The sequence below is a fragment of the Trichosurus vulpecula genome, chromosome X, assembly GCF_011100635.1.
Source record: "Trichosurus vulpecula isolate mTriVul1 chromosome X, mTriVul1.pri, whole genome shotgun sequence".
Taxonomy (NCBI): domain Eukaryota; kingdom Metazoa; phylum Chordata; class Mammalia; order Diprotodontia; family Phalangeridae; genus Trichosurus; species Trichosurus vulpecula.
Window position 1 is genome coordinate 45,801,226 of NC_050582.1, and position 16,513 is coordinate 45,817,738.

Sequence of the window (16,513 nt, forward strand, 5' to 3'; positions counted from 1 at the left end):
CAGCCTCCAAATTAGATTCCCCACTTCTAGCCTCTTCCTTTGCAATCCATCCTCCACAAAGCTGCCAAAATAATCTTTCTGGCTCAAGAAACCTAAGTGGCTCCCTATTGCCTCTTGGGTAAACTATGAACCCCCCAGACTAGCATTTAAAGCCTTTCACAGTCTGACTTTTGCCTCCCTCTCCAGGCTCATTTCACATGAATCCTCTTCACATTCTCTATGTTCCTGCACAATTGGCCTATTTCTGTCTCCTAGAAACTCTAGCTTCAAGGCTCAGCTCACGTAGCATTTCCTACAGGAAGCCTTTCCTGATCTCCCCCCACTTCAGTTGTTAGTACTCTCTCCCTCCTCACATACTTCTGTATCTATTTGTCTGTTTACATCTTGTATCTCACCAATGGAATATAAGTTCTTTGAATACAAGGAGGTCTCCGTTTTGTCTCTATATTCCCAATGTCTGGCACAGTGCCTTGTACTTAGGGCATTTTAGGAATTAGACTGAATAAATGATATCCACAACATTTCTCCAGATCCTCTTTTGGCCTCAGTTTCCTCTTCCATAAAAATGAGGGAGACTGGACTAGATGGCCATGAAGATTCCTTCTAGCTCTCAATCCTTGGTTCTATGATCTACCCCTGTCAAAAACCAAAATGAGGTTCATAGAATATGCACGACTTGTTTCTGACGAAGCCAGCTTGGCTCATTAGAATCAGTCATCATATCCTTCTCTGGGTACTGGCTTGACCATCTTGGAAATTCACCCGAGTCACAGAATTTGAATCAAGTTCCTCTGAATCTTTCCACTGCACCTTGTTGCCTTTGACAGGGTCATTAGAGGAATGCTATAGACACGGTATGTTTAGATTTCAGCAAAATATTTGACAAGGTCTCTCATGCCTTGCTCATGGATAGGATGGAGAGCCATGGGTTAGAGGAGAATTTCTCTGACTGCGTCACCAGTACATGTGAAGAGATCGCAGTTGCCCCTTAGGATTTTGTCTTGCATCTGTGCTATCCTTCTCTTTGCTCAGTTTCTGTTTTGGTTGATTTTTTTCTCATGTGGCTTTTTTTAAGCCACTTCTTTTCCCTTTAGTGTTATTACTCTTGGTTTTCCCCCCAGGGCTTATGAAGAGCTGCTTACACTAATGTATTCATAATTGTAGGATCCTCAGTTTAGAGCTGGAAAGGAAGTTAGAAGTCATTGAGCTGACCCTCTCCTTCATTTTACGGCTAAGGAAACTGAGACCCAGAGGGGTCTCTTGCCCAAGGCCACATAAAAATGCCAGGGCTTCATCTAACATTGTGCATCACTCTGGGTTTTGTTTCTTGTCCCCTTATTAGACTGGGTTTCATGAAGGTAGGGACGGTTCCTTATCTGAACTTGGTACTTCCCTTGCACTGACTACAGGGCTATCCACACAGTAGGTGCTTCATAAATGTGTTGCATTATGATGAATTGATTCATTTAGTAGAAGGCCAGGCCTGACCAGGTGGGACACAATGCAGGGAAAGTTTGATTGGGGAAAGGAGAAGGGGAGGAAAAGAAAGAAGGCGGCAGCTTAGACAGGTGCCAGTACTCTGATGTTTGGACATGGCTTTATCCACCTTTTTGGCCTCTTGGGTTGTCATGGACACAGGGGGAGGATGTCATATGAAGGGTGGTACATGAAATGTACCTTCTGAATTGAGTTGTTCAAGGCCGTACAGAGCAGGGATGAGAAGATGGAGAAATGAAGAAGAAAGGACAGAGACTGAAAAGCTAGAGACTGAGGCACGTTGACGAACAAGGGCACAGCCAAGATAGGTCTGCCCCTGCCAATGAAGTCTGTGTGCTGTAGGCCCTGGGAGCCTTCCTGCATGACTCTCCACTGAGGGGTGGTTCAAGGATATACAGGTGCGTGAGCCAGACAGCCACTTGGGATATTTCCAGCCCCGTTCTTGAGACTGTGGTGTCCTGTTCGCTCAAGCAAACACAACTATGAGAATTTCCAGAAGCTTTCCAGTGTTATGAGTTAACTGTGTGCCTGCCTCTTACTTTCCTGAGATAGGAAGGCTACTATAAGACAGTGAACTTTAAGGCTAATTCTTTCCTGCTCCTGCATTGGGGCTGGGAGGCTGAAGAGGAATCTCTCAGATTCCAACCTGAGAGAGGGGTTTCTTTTTGTCCTATAGGTAGCTAGATGGCTCAGTGGATAGAGCAAATTTGACCCCGGACACTTACTAACCATGTGACTCTGGGCAAGTCACTTGTCTGCCTCAGTTTCCTCATCTGTAAAGTGAGGGAAATAATAGCACCTACTTCCCCGGGTTGTTGTGAGGAGCAAATGAGGTAAAATATGTGAAGTGCTTAGTATAGTGTCTGGTGCATGATAAGTGGTATACAAATGTTAACTATTATTAACAATTATTCTTATTGTGGCCTTGTAGGGTTGTTGTGAGGATCAAACGAGATAACATTTGTAAAGGGCTTAGGCTGGCACAGAAATGCTTGTTTCCTTCCTTTCTGGGGATACAAAGAAAACCAATACATTCATGGTCTAATTGGGGAGACAACCGCAAACAACTAGGTACTTTTTGAGGAAGAGTTAAATACAAAAAGGCTGGAAAGGCGCAAGGAGGCCTGGTTGGAAAGGGCTTTCAGTGCCCAGCTGAGTATTTTATATCTGATCCTGGAGGCAACAGGGAGCCACAGGAGTTGACTGAAGGGGGTGGGAGTGATGTGGTCAGACCTTCGATTTCGTAAGATCAGTCTGCCAGCTGAATGGAGGATGGACTAAAGTGGAGGAGAAATTGAGGCAGGGAGACAAAGCAGCAGGTCTAAATAGCCTTGGCATGAGGTGACGAGGGCCTGTACTAAAATGGTGGCTCCGTGAGCAGAGAGGAGATGAATACCAGAGATGTGAAGACAGAAACAAAGAAGACTGCCAATACACTGGATGTGTGGCATGAGTGGGCATCGGGAGTTGAGGGTGACATGGAGGTTGGCACAGATTTATTGCTGGAAGGGATCATAGAGGTCCTCTAGTCCAACCCCCTCCCTATTTTACAAATAAGGAAACTGAGGCCCTGAGAGATTAGGTAACATACCTAAAACAGACATATGACCTGTCTCTCTAACTCCAAAATCTCTAGTGATTCTCTATTCTCTCCACTCGGGCTTCTTCAACTTTTTCCACTTGCCACCCCTTCAGTGCAGTCTTGACCCACAGTTTAAGAAGCACCAAAAGAGTCAAGAGTGGAAAAAGTTGAAGAAGCCCTGAGTCTAGAACAAAATACAAAATCCTCACCCTTGGCACTTCAATCCCTCCACCATCTGGCTCCCGCTGACCTTTCCAGTCTTCTTCCATATTTCTCTCCTTCATAGGCTCCCCATCCCAGTTAAACCAGCCTTCTTGCTGTTTCCATATACAACATTCCATTCCCAGTGTGTGTCTTTGCACAGGTGGCTGGTCTCCCAGGTGTGGACTATGCTCCTCCCCACTGCCACCTCTTGGAATGCCCTTCACAGTTCAGCTCAGGCACTGGCTCCTCTACAAGTTCTTTCTGCTATTTGTATACATACTGTAGCTTCCCAGTGGAATGGAAACCCCTTGAAGGCAAGAACTTTCATTTTTTGGCCTTTCTATCCCCTGCCCCACCCAAAGAGCCTTGTACATTGTAAATCCTTAATTAGCATTCACTGAATTGAAGTGTTCAAGGCCATGCAGAGCAGGGATGAGAAGACGGGTACTCTGACTCCAAAGTCACTTTACCACTCTTCAGAGCAGGACAATAATTATTTTAGCACCCCCTGCTCCTATACCCCACCCTGCACACACATACCTGAACAAGCTTGTTTTCTGTGTAGAAAGGTAAAGGGAATAGTCCATAATACTTCCGATAAACAGACACGCAACAACAAACAAACGAGAAATTGATTACAAGTCCGGCAAACTATCCAGGCAGAATTTAGCTAGCAAATGGATATGATAATAATAGCACCTGCCTCCCAGGGTCGTTGTGAGGATCAAATGAAATAGCATCTATAAAGTGCATTGAAAATGTGCAAATGCTAGGGAAATGCCGGTTACTATCATAGTCAACATTACTAGTACCACTATGATTACGCCGATTAAAAATGATTGCTGCTGTTTTCTAAAGGATGAGTAAAATCCTGGTAAACCTCTGCCACCTGCTGGCTGGATCTAGGATCAGCAACCTTCCGCTCCTAGCTCCTGAACCCAAGCTCCAGAAACAGGTGGCCCAGCGACATTTAGCGACCGCCACTAGCGCCAAGTTTGCATGTTCAAGGGGATGTCCTAAGCTCTTGATACATTCCCTCCATGGGTCATTTCATCCATTCCCACGGGTTCACTTATCACCTCTATGTGAAAGACTTCCAAATTGACATATCTATTTTTAATATTTCCAGGCCTAATATCTGTGAAAAATCTCCCCCTTAAACTACAGTATAACATTTCCAGCTGGATGTATGGATATCATCACAAATGCAACATGTCCAAAATTTAACTAATCTTCCCTAAATCTGCCCCTTTCTCCAATTTCCCATTTCTGTTAATGACACCACTGTCCTTCCAGGACACCCAGGCTCACAATCTTGGAGTCACCCTTCATGGTCCACTTTCAATGAGTTGCCAAGTCTTGTGGAATCAATCTTTTCTCCACTGGCACTGCCATCCCTTTAGCTCATGCCCTCATCACCTCTTACCTCCTAACTGGTCTCCCTGCCTCCAGTCCCTCCCCTATCAAATCCTTCATGTAGCTGCCAAAATCATCTTAAGACTCAGCTTGACACATTCCACTGTCCTGTTCAAAGATTCCCTATTGCCGATGGGGGAAAACATTACCTTCTTCAACCTGGCATTTAAGGCCCTCCACAACCTGGCTCTAAATCACCTTTCCAACATTATTTCATACTATTCCCCATCGTACTGTTCTCACCCATCCTCCCCAGGGTGCTCTCTGCCTTACCTCTGCCTCTTGAAATCAAGGCTCAACTCAAGGGCCACCACCTTCAAGAGAACTTTTCAAATTCCCTGAGTTAGTAGTGCCTGTCCTCCCCCCACTCACAAACCCATTCCATCATCACTGTTTATTTTGTACAGATTTTCTGTATTTAACTATCCATGAATATGCTCTATTCCCCCAGTAGAATGTAACTTCCTTGAGAACAGGGCCTGTCTTATTTTTATATTTGTATCCCCGGTGCTTCATAAGTGCTTGTTGAATTGATGTGCTCCATATTGCAGTCAAACTGGACAGTGAAGTACAGAAAGAGCCCTGGCTCTGGAATCAGAGGACCTGGTTTCCAACCCATGGCTCTGCTATTTACTACCCATGAGGCCTTGGACAATCACTTCCCTTCCCTCCACCTCAGTTTCCTCCCCTGTAAAACAGGACAGATGGCTTCTGAGGTCCCTTCTAGCTCTCCATCTATGAACTTACATGTGACCTTCGGCAAGTCACTTCCCTCCAGGCCTCAGTTTCCCCCTTTATAAAATGAGGAGGGTAGACTAGATGACCTCTAAAGGACAGGAGTTGGAGATTAACTTGTGGGTTCCCTACAATGCCAACAGGTTTTTCTAAAGTGAAGAAGTGGGAGTAGGAAGATGTGGCACCCAAGAAGCAAGCAAGGGTAACTTCCATAGGAGAAGACAAGGGGCTGGTGCTTCGGAGGGAAAGGCTGATCCACTCTCCTGTGAGACTGGACATGGTACAATGGTAAAGACTCCTGATGAAGCATCAGGGGAGTGGGTACAATCCTAGATCCAACTGCTAGCTTGCTGTATGAACAAGCTGACAAGAGTTGTATTAGAACAGTCTCTGACATTTTCTATTTTACTACCTAGTTGGGTGATCTGGGGCAAGTACTTTCCCCTCAGTGGGTCAAAGATTCCTCCTTTCTCAAATGAGATTGGACTAGACCAGGGGTGGGGAACCTGTGGCCTTGAGGCTACATGTAGCCCTCTAGGTCCTCAAGTGTGGCCCTTTGACTGACTCCAAACTTCGCAGAACAAACCCTCTTAAGAAAAGAATTTGTTCTGTAAAACTTGGACTCAGTCAAAAGGCCACACTGAAGGACCTAGAAGGCCACATGTGGCCTCAAGGCCGCCAGTTCCCCACCCCTAGGCTTAGATAATCCCTGAGGTCCTTTTCAGCAATAACCAACCATTCATAGGATCATAGACTTGGAGCTGAGAGATACCTTAGAGATCATAAAATCCAATCCCCTCATTTTACAGAAGAGGGAACTGAGTCCTGGGGGAAGTGAGAAGCCCAGGGACAGACAGCTAACTGAGGCATCACAAAAGATTATGAAGTCTTGGGCAAGAAACTGAAGACTTTAAGGGCATAGGTGGTGTTTTTTATCATTGCTGCTCATTAAAGAAAAGGGCTTTAGAAGAGAAAGGAGATTTGGAAAGTAAACAGCTGGTTAAGAATACGATGTCTTAAAATGGATTTCTAGACCATAGTTGAAAAATATAAGAATGCCAGGCTCTTGAGCAGTAAGGAATGCACCTAACAAGGGGTGGTAAAAATGTATTTAACTAGCACATAACAAGTACTTAATAAATGCTTTATGTGTCTAACTAGAGAGCCTGATAGGAGGAAAATTGGACCACTTGGACATCACTGAGAGTTGGTGAGATGAGAGCCATAACTGGAATATGGTTCTAGAAGGGCAGACCTTATTCAGAAGGAACAAGAAAAGGAAAAGGGGTTGGATAGAGTAGCATTCCTCATTCATGTGAAGAAATCCAGGAACCAAAGGTTGGGGGGAAGGGGGCAAGCATGGTTACAGACCACCCAGACAAATGGAAGAAATGAATGAAGAGTTTGGGATACATCACAAGTTTGGCACAAAGGCCTAATAGAGTTGTGATGGGCACTTCAACTTTCTGGAAATTAGCTGTAGCTCTCTCTGCCAAAAGCAGAGAAGCTAAGAATTTTTGACTTGCCTTAATGATAACTTCATCCTTCAAAAGGGAACTTCTATGCTGGATTTGGCTTTTACTAACTGGTAAAACTGGAGAAACTGGTTGCTGAGGCAGAAATGATGAGAACCTTAGGAGGAAGGGACCACTTAGAATATGAAATAGAAGGAAAGTCAGGCATAGTCTGACAAGCAGCTCAGATTTTAGAAAAAGTGTATTTCACAAGGTTCGGGGAAAGGATAGATAGGATCCCATGGTCTGAAATTGTATGGGGGGTGGGGGATCAGTCCAGGAAGGGTGGGAAGCTCTCATGAGCAAAATTCTGGAGGGACAAAGAATTCCAATGAGGAAAAAAAGGGGAAATGGTGAAAGAGTCCAGAGTGGATACATAGGTAATTTCTCAACCAATTTAGATTGTTTTAAAAAGACATGTATATGGGGCAGCTAGGTGTCTATACTGACTTATGCACATGTCTCTCCCATTAGAATGTAAGCTTCAGGGCAGCTAGGTGGTGCAGTGAGTAGAGCACCGGCCCTGAAGTCAGGAGGACCTGAATTCAAATCTGGCCTCAGACACTTGACACACTTACTAGCCGTGTGACCTTGGGCAAGTCACTTAACCCCAATTGCCCTGCCTTCCCCCCTCAAAAAAAAAAGACATGTACAGAAGAGGTAAGCAAGGCAGGTAACCAAGGAAGAGTACAAAAGCGTGACATGTTCTTTTCGGAAGGGTACTAGTAGCGTTAAAGTTCAAAATGACTGGTGGCTGATAAAGAAAGCTAAGGACAGTTGAAAAAAAAGGTTTTTTATGCTACATTAGAGGGAAGAGAGGAGGATCAAAGAAGAGGGAGAAACATTGCTCTAGGTGAATGGGATAAGGCAGCTAGATGTACAAAGGATAGTGTTGGGTCTGGAGGCAGAAAGACCTGAGTTCAAATCCTGCCTTGGACGTTTCCCAGCTGGGTGATGCTGAGCTAAGTCACTTAGCCTCTCAGCCTGCTTTTTTCACCTGCAACATGGAGGAAATAAGAGCATCTACCTCACTGGATTGTTGTGAGAATCAAATGCATTGCTATTTGTAAAGCACTTTGCAAACCAAAAGCGCTACATAAATGCCTATTATTAAGACTGGAAGAAGGTAGAGTCATTGGGCAGGTTTTTTGCTTCTTTTTTCTCTGCCTAGGAAAGTGGTCTTTGGACTGGAAAGTACAGAATAAAAATGGCTAATAAGGAGGTGAAACTCAAGTAGAGAGATGGAAGAAAGCAGCCAACTGTTCTCAATGAGCTCCAAATTGCCAGGGCAGAAATCGGCCTGTGTTCCAACTCCTCCAACACTATTTCGAGCTCGTCGTCGGTAGCATTTTTTCACACGGCTCTTGGTAGCTTGTACTTTTTTAATGCTCATATTTGTTGACTATTTAGTGATCTTTAAAAGACTGTGAGGAACGAAGGGTACCACAGGATTGGAGAAAGGCAAAATCCCAATTTAAAAAAAAAGAGAGAATAGACTTTGGAAACTACTCAAATCAGGGAGCTTGGCTTTTATTTTTGGCAAGATTCTAGAACATATCGTTAAAGGGACAGTTAGCGAATGTTCAGAAAAGAAAATGGTGATGATGAAGTGCCAGCCAGCGTCTCTGCATCAGAAGCAGGTAAGGGCACACTAACCTCATTTCCTTGGATACAGAGCTGACCTCCAAGCCAGGAAGATCATAGGATGATGAAATTAGGGCTGGAAGGGATCTTCCAGGCCATTGAGTCCAACTCCTTCATTTCACAGATGGGGAAACTGAGGCTGAAGCTGAAGTGACTTGTCCATGGTCATTTAGCTAGCATCTGAGGCAAAAATTGAATTCGGGTCTTCCTGATTACAATGCCAGCACTGTAACCACTCCGCAACCTAGCAGCCTAAGACCTGCCTCTGCCTCTGCCAATGGCTGTGCGACCCTGAGCAAATCATTTAACCTCTCAGTGCTTGAGGCATCTTGCTAAGACAATATGTGGCAGAGAAGGTGCCAACTTGCATGGAAAAGGGGAGTTTTCTCACCTGGGAGTTCCATATGCCAATGAAATTACAAATCCAGTCCTTATCCCTGTTCTTCCTGATGGTAGGTCAAGGGAAAATGGCATATCCAGACAGCTAGGTGGTGCCACAGTGCACAGAACACTGAGCCTCGAATCAGGAAGACTCTCTGAGCTCAAATCTGGACTTAGTCACTTACTAGCTGTGTGATCCTGGGCAAGTCAACAACAGCAACAAGTAACAAACAATCAGTTTTAAGAAAAGCACTCATGGTATGCTTGTTGATAATGGGGTAATTTGAGGTAGACGATGGTACAGTTAAGTGAAATCAGAACTGTTTGAGTGACCACAGCCAAAGCATAATTATTAACAGTTCAATGTCAACTTAGAAGGATGCATCTAGTGGAGTGTTCCAGGGATGGGTGCTGGATCCTGGGCAGTTTACAGTTTAATCAGTGACTTGGATAAAGACATATGGTAAAGGCCTACTGAATGTGATGACCCAAGCTGGGAGGGATAGCCAGCACAATGGTTGACAGTTAGGATCACAAAAGATTTTGACAAACTAGAAGGTTTGGCAAAGTCCAATAAGATGAAACGTAATAGGGACAAGTGTCAGATCTTAACATTTGGGTTAAAAAAACAATTAACTTCGTAAATACAAGTTGGGGAGGTGTGACTTTAATAGCAGTTCCTCTGTAAACAATCTGGGTGATCTCGTTGACCACAAGCTCAATAATGAGTCAGGCGGTATGCTGTAGCAACTGAACGAGCTAATGTGACCTTAGCCTATGCTGAGAGGTTGAGGATCTAGGGCTAGGGAGGTGATATTCCCACTATCCTCAACTGTGCCAATTCATATCTGGAGTATTGTATTCATTTCTGGGTGATATATTTTACGATGGACATTGAAAACTGACGGATAGTCTTCTATGTAAGACGGGCATAACTTCTAGGAATAGGGAAGTTTTAAGTCCCACTGTGCTCTGCCTTCATCACACCTTGTAGGGAGTATTATGTTACTGACACAATTTAGGGCCATCAATAAGCTGGAGTAGTGAGAAGAGGGCTTTCAGGATGATGAAGGGACTGGAGTCTATGCCATATGGGGATCTGGTAAACAGTACATGTCTAGAGAAAAAGAAGACTTGGGGGTGTGTGTGTGTGTGCACCAGAATTGCCATGCTGAAGGATCTGACTCTCATGTAGTGGGATTAGGCTTACTCTGTTCGACCCCAGAAGGTAGAAACAGAAGCAATGGGTAGAAGTTGCAAAGAGGCAACTTTCGGCTTGATGTCAGGGAAGACTTCCTATCAATGGGCGTTGTCCATACCTGGAATAGACTCTCTAGAGAGGTGGTGGCTTCCCCTTCCTTGGAGTCTTCAGGCAGGGGATCGTAGTAGGGATTCCTTTTGTGTATGGATTGAACTAGATAGCCACCAAGGTCCCCCCGGCTCTCAAATTAAGTGATTCTGTGAGGAAACTAGGATGATAAAGGACTGTTGGAATCTGGAGTCTGGGCCATTTTTTAAAAAAATTCATTTAAAACCATTATTCTGAGGAGCCTATAGGCTTCAGCAGCCTGTCAAAGAAAAATGTTTTTTAAAAAAAAAGCCCCTGCTTATTAGGCTTGCTCTGCTTGGTCTCTAAGGTGGTCACTGTCAGACCCAAATGAGATTGAATGTTACCAAGAGACATCCAGTGTGGTTCGAGGAGCAATAGCCTTGGGCCTCGAGAAAGCCAGGTCCTGTGCCACTTACTAGCTCTATGGTCCAGAGGAATTCCTTCCCCTTTTTCAATGTTTCCTTCTCTGAAAAGCGATGGAGTTCAATTAAATGATCTTGAAGCTTCCTTCCAGTTTCAATTCACTCTAGTTCTAATACCCTTAGTTCTGTGTATAAGGTTATCATAAGAAATCTACCATGGTCACCTTGTAGAGACAGTTAAAAGTGGATTAGGGCTCATCCTTAAATCAGGAAACCCCCAAGAACCTTCTCCTAGAATGGAGTTAACAAATATGCTGGTGCTCAGCCAGTCAGCAGTATGAAGGTTTCTTCCTCTGACTTTCTGGGAAAATTGAGAAAAGCAGGCCTGCCACATCATCAGTGTGCCTACACAAGCTGCTACCGCTGCTGCTGCTGGGTGTCATCTGCTGGCTCACAGCACTCTCGAAGCTTCGGGTGTGGTTAGAGAGGTTGGGCTGTGATCATTCTGTCAGCACATTCACCCTGAGAAGAGGGAGGAGGGTGCTGAGCTGGAGAGGAAACTCTGAGGTCTAACTCTTCAAGAAGGCCTAGAAGGGGCGAGCTCCACAGGTCACGAAATTACAAGGGCCAGGAAAGGAAGCAACCTTGTCCCCCCACACGCTACAATGCTGACACTGGGGGTTCTCCTCTCCTTCAAAGTTTGAAAGGGATGAAAGTGGAGGGCAAAAATTATCTTTCAAAAATAACTAGCACAGCTGGCAAAGAGACCCTTAAAAAGGTTTCAATGTTCTTAGATGGTAGACCCAGAATGGATTTGTTAGAGAAGATGAAGATGTTTCCCTAAACACCAGGGTATGGTTTAAGTAATAGCCCTTCCTGGTATGGAGGTGGCCCCAGATTCACTAACAAAATTTGAGTCCCAGCAGGTTTCCCGAGCGGGAATGGCACCGAGTATGGGTCTGCACCCAACCGGCTTCATTCATTTTGGAGAGGTTCACCAGCAGGGATCCTCAGCACCTTGTCTTTTTTGAACTTTTGGTGACCAATGAAGACAGGATGGGGTCGGTGTCGGTGGAGTGGGCCCACATAAATGAAATCCTGTGAGCTTCAAATGACAAAGATGCAGACCCTCTCACCCTTTTCCCCAGAGGTATCCCCTGTCATGAGATCATGCATTAAAGTTTTAACAGAGCCAGATTTCTTAAAGCAGAATGATTCAGAAAGAATATTGGCCTAGGAGTCTGCTGCCCCTCCAGTTTTACTATGAAAATAAAGTGCTTTAAAGTTAACTTTATATACCCTCTCTCATTTGGGGAAGAGGTATGTACTACAGATATTTTCATTTTAGAGACTCAAGAGTGATTTGGTCATGGTTCAGTGTCAGAGATGGGATCTGAACTCAGGTCCTACCTGACACTAAGTCCAGTACTCTGTCCACTCACTACATCACTCTTCCTCTCTACATGGCCACCACACCAGATGACTGGGTGACCCTGGACCAGCCCTCTCTAGATTGCTGTTAAAAAAAAAAAAAGGAGCTTTGCTCAGATGAGTACTAAGGTCCTCCTCAACCCTAGTCTTATTCTAAGATGGGGATTGCAAACCAATGGAGGCAGGATACACTTCAGACCCAGGCAGAGTCCAGCCTGTGGATCCCGCCACACTGCCCCCCCCCTTCAGCCCCACCCATCCCAAGACCACATTTTCATAAGTTGTACAACACATCTTTATTCAAGGGAATGAAGAGTTTTCCAATAAATTATAATAAAAAAAAAGATACCAACAAGATAAAGGGGACCCACTAGCAGCTAAGACCCCTTGGGGAAAAACAAGACAAAAAAATATTTTGGAGTAAGAATCAAAACAATGAAAAAACAATGAAGGAAATGACAAAGCCCCAAGGGCTCGAACCCTTTTCAACAACAACAACAAACAACAACAACAACAACAACAGTAAATGCAAAGTTTCTCCCCATCCAACTTGGGAGGCAATGATGAGCGAACACACACACGAGGTACTTAAGAAGTGGAGGCTAGAAGCCTGGAGTAGGCAGGCCTGGGCCGGGAAGCAACGTCTCCCCTCTTGCTTCCCCCTCTCCCAACCCCCTACCTATAGATTGTCCAAAACCCTCAGCTCTGGTAACGTGCCATGGCCAGAGCTCCACAACAGACTGAGGCAGAGAAACTACTTGGTATTCTGATTTGAAGATGAAGTAGGTACGGTGGCTATACACTTACTACCCCCAAACAGCCAGTAGCCACACATGCTTGCTGAGCCAAGAGATTCCAAGTTGGTGATACAACAGAAAGCTTGTCTACAAAAAATCCTTCCAGGCCCTTTGCCACGACCATGCCCTAACTCCTCCAGCCTCCCCAACTTTCGGGACCATTGGAAATAGGCAAGACCATCTAATTTCAGTCTTCTGTTAGCCAACTAGGACAAAAAAAATTACCCTAGGGCTAACAGATCTTTCAAACTGCTTGGCACTGATGACTCAATTCTTATTTCCAAAGGGCTGAATTCAGGTTGGCTTACTCAATCACCTGACATTTCTTCCATGTCAAAAAAATAATTCTGAAGAGATTGGAGAGCCATTCCTAGCATGGCTTCCAACATCCCTCCATTAGGTATGCTAACAGAACAAGTGCCCAAAGCACATATGGAATAAAAGGACTGTATGTCAAGCACCTCTAATTTCATTTTCAAGAGAAGGCAAGAATGAGTCACTTCCCATTGTGGCTCTCAAGGGGGTGGGGTGGTGTGGTTTCCCATCAGGCAATTTGATTAATGGTTGGCAACCAATTTGCTTACTAATAAAGGTTAAGAAAAAAAAAGGGAGAATGACTTGCTGGTCTGTTTTCAATGAACAATTTGAAGAGATATTAAAGGTGGGGAAATCAGGTGCTTTGTTGGCCCCGATGTCATCTTGGTAAACTGTTGCCTCTTTGACTTAGTACTTAAAAAAGTGATTGTGTGCTACATTGGAAGTCCCCAAAATACTGTCTACCCTGGCTCTAAACCCTTGAAGTAGCCTATTTCTTTGTGAGCAGGGGGATTCTGATTGCCCTTTGGTACTGGGGATGAATGCCAAGAGGTTCCTGAGGATTCTGAGGTCTTCTCCAGTGATGAAGCTAGAGTCAGGCCCAACACTTTGTACATTAGTTTAAGGGTTTAAGTGCTGTTTGGGAAGATGAGGTTCCAAGGGTGGGAGTAAGTCCCAAGGACACCCAGAGCCAATTATTCCTCATATTTATTCCCCCTCCCTCCCCCAGATAAGACTTGCAAGACAGAGAAACGCCTTTGCCCTCAAGGTAGCCAGGTTGCATTCATTTTGGTTGTGAGCCTCTGAAGCCAACGGGACATTAGAACAAAGTTCACTTTCCAGTAGTCACTAAGGTTCAGTTGCTGGGTATGGTTCGAGAGAAGAGGAGATGGCCCTAGCCACTGTAGGCACATGAACACCGACACTCAGAAATGCCACTGTAGTAAGAATGCACAAATGCTGGCAGTGAGACAAGTAAGTCCCCCAGGAACCTTACCCAGCTGACCTTCTCCAAAGTGATACTACTGCTTGAATGGGGGTGCCAGTGGGGCTGGGGGCAAGAGAGCCAAATACCATTCAGATGAATGACTCCAGATACAAATCTCATCAAAAGCAAATAGTGCGTATCAGTCTAGAACATTCACATCTTAGACCCCAAGTCAAGGGTGCTAAGCAGAGACAGGACAGTCAGATTTGGGCAACAAACAGATTTGGAGAACACTGGAGTGTTAATACAGATCTCTTTGTCCCATAAAGATAAAGCACGTAACTACCAAAATGTGGAGACTTTGGCTTGGCAACATGTTGAGTCTGAAATTCTCTAATGTATAAGGACATGTAATTTTGTGTTTTGGTGGGCAGAGGAGCTACTAGAAGACTCCCCTAAGCACTGTAAACTGTAGATTTTTGATAGCCAGCAGCTACAATGCTGTGCAACTCCCCTGCTGGGAAAAACTCCTTCAACTAATTCTTAATACTCAAAGCAAGTGATCCTCCAGGCTAGAATCTCAGGAAAGGGGTGGAGGATGCACGATGAAGAGAGTTAGTCTTCATCACCGCTAAGCAGGAACCCCAGGAGGAACTGGATAGCATGTTGGCGATCGGTTGGAGTCTGTCTTGACATCAGATTAGGTGAAGGCCGTAGCAGGAGACCAGAGAAGAGATTGGCTGGAGGGAAAGAAGAAAGAAAAAGGCAGAGGTCCTTGTTAGGCTTCACCTACACACAGACTCCAGAGGATGAGGATGTGGGGGAATGACTTGGGTGCCCAAGTCCAATCAAATCAGAGAGCAGCTAGAAAAAACACACTCCAGAGTCACAATTGCAAAGAAACCTCACCAATCATGTTGACGTTGACATTGTTTGTTTTAGAGTGCTTTAAGAGTTCCCGAAGGAAAGACATCAGGTACCGGAAAACGTTTCTGTGGCACCGTGGAAGATGTGATATCACCTGTTTAAAAAAAAAAGCAGAAGAGGGAAGAAGGAAATAGAGGCGCTCCCCAAAAGCTCTTTATACCTCAAAATTTACAACACCCTCCACCCTTTCTTTATGTTGGTCATGACTCTCTTACTCCAGACCAACACCTGCCAGGTTATGACACACAAGATTCCTGTTTGACTCCCATTCGCACGGTAATCAAGCCGTACTGTCACCACCTTTATTTGTATGCTCTGCCTCACCAGCAGCTCAGTGTTAATCTGCTTCTTTCCGCCCTCCCCGTGCAGGTTAGCCACAGCACCGACTGGGTCAAATGGGTTTTCTTCAATGTCATTTAATATGGCTGGTTTAAAGTTGTCAGCCTTGGTTCCCATTGGTCTATCTCAGAAGACATAACTTCATGTAGCCAGTGCCATTAATTTCACCTTGGAATACAAGGGTATTATTATATACCTCACCTATGTTTTCTGCAAAGAGAAATGGGCTAACCATAAAAAAGCAGCAAAAAGAATAGAGAATGATACAATTTAAGTTCAAAGTCTTAAGGATGCAAGTCTCAACTTCAATACCCCACCAGGAAAAAAACAGACCTATACCCAAGAAATCATGTGGCTGCTGACTTGACTTTGCCAAATAGTTGTCCCTTAGGGTGGGCGATTCCAGCCTGATCATCTCCTCAGATGAATGGAACTGACCTGTCGGGAGAGGCGGGGGTCATGGGAATAGTCAAGGCATCTCTGATATAACTCATAACAGATGACAGGCTCCGGTAGAGCTTCCAGGAAGATGAGAAGGGCTTCGGCCACGGAATGATTGCTGCCAGCTGAACAAAGATGAGTCAAGGAGCAGATATCATCACGACTACGATGGCAACAAATCTGTGCTAGGTTGTATGCCCCCTTCCTGCCTTGATCTCTGGCAGGATTTGCTTTGTTACTCATATCGCACTAGCTGTCACTGGGGTTTCACATTTTATTGCCTCTGAAAACTCTCAGAAAATCAGGGCTGGGGCAGAGCCAAGATGGCGGCTGGAAAGCAGGGATTTGCCTAGGGCTCTCCCCCAGAACCCTCCAAACACCAATAAAAAATGGCTCTGAACAAATTCTAGAACTGCAGAACCCACAAAATAGCAGAGGGAAGCAGGGCTCCAGCCCAGGACAGCCTGGATGGTCGCTGGGTAAGGTCTATCCCACGGAGCTGGGAGCGGAGCACAGCAGAGCCTAGCGTGGGCTGCGCCTGGACCAACCAGACCAGGAGTCAGGCAGAACAGGCCCTAGCATCCTGAGCTGTGGCAGTTACCAGACTTCTCAACCCACAAGCACCAAAGACAACAGAGAAGGTTAGTGGGAAAAGCTGTGGGGACAGAGT

General features: G+C 45.0%; 1 protein-coding gene across 1 annotated transcript in view; it reads right to left on the bottom strand.

The window, feature by feature from the left end:
- Positions 1-12,373: 12,373 nt before the first annotated feature.
- Positions 12,374-16,513, bottom strand: part of OCRL (OCRL inositol polyphosphate-5-phosphatase) — a 56,403-nt gene continuing 52,263 nt past the window's right edge. The window contains exons 21-23 of the mRNA XM_036740094.1: positions 15,841-15,968; positions 15,046-15,157; positions 12,374-14,876 (exon numbers count right to left, since the gene is read on the bottom strand). Of these exons, the coding sequence (XP_036595989.1) occupies positions 14,752-14,876; positions 15,046-15,157; positions 15,841-15,968 (365 nt within the window). The 3' untranslated portion in view covers positions 12,374-14,751. The remainder of the gene's footprint in view (positions 14,877-15,045; positions 15,158-15,840; positions 15,969-16,513) is intronic.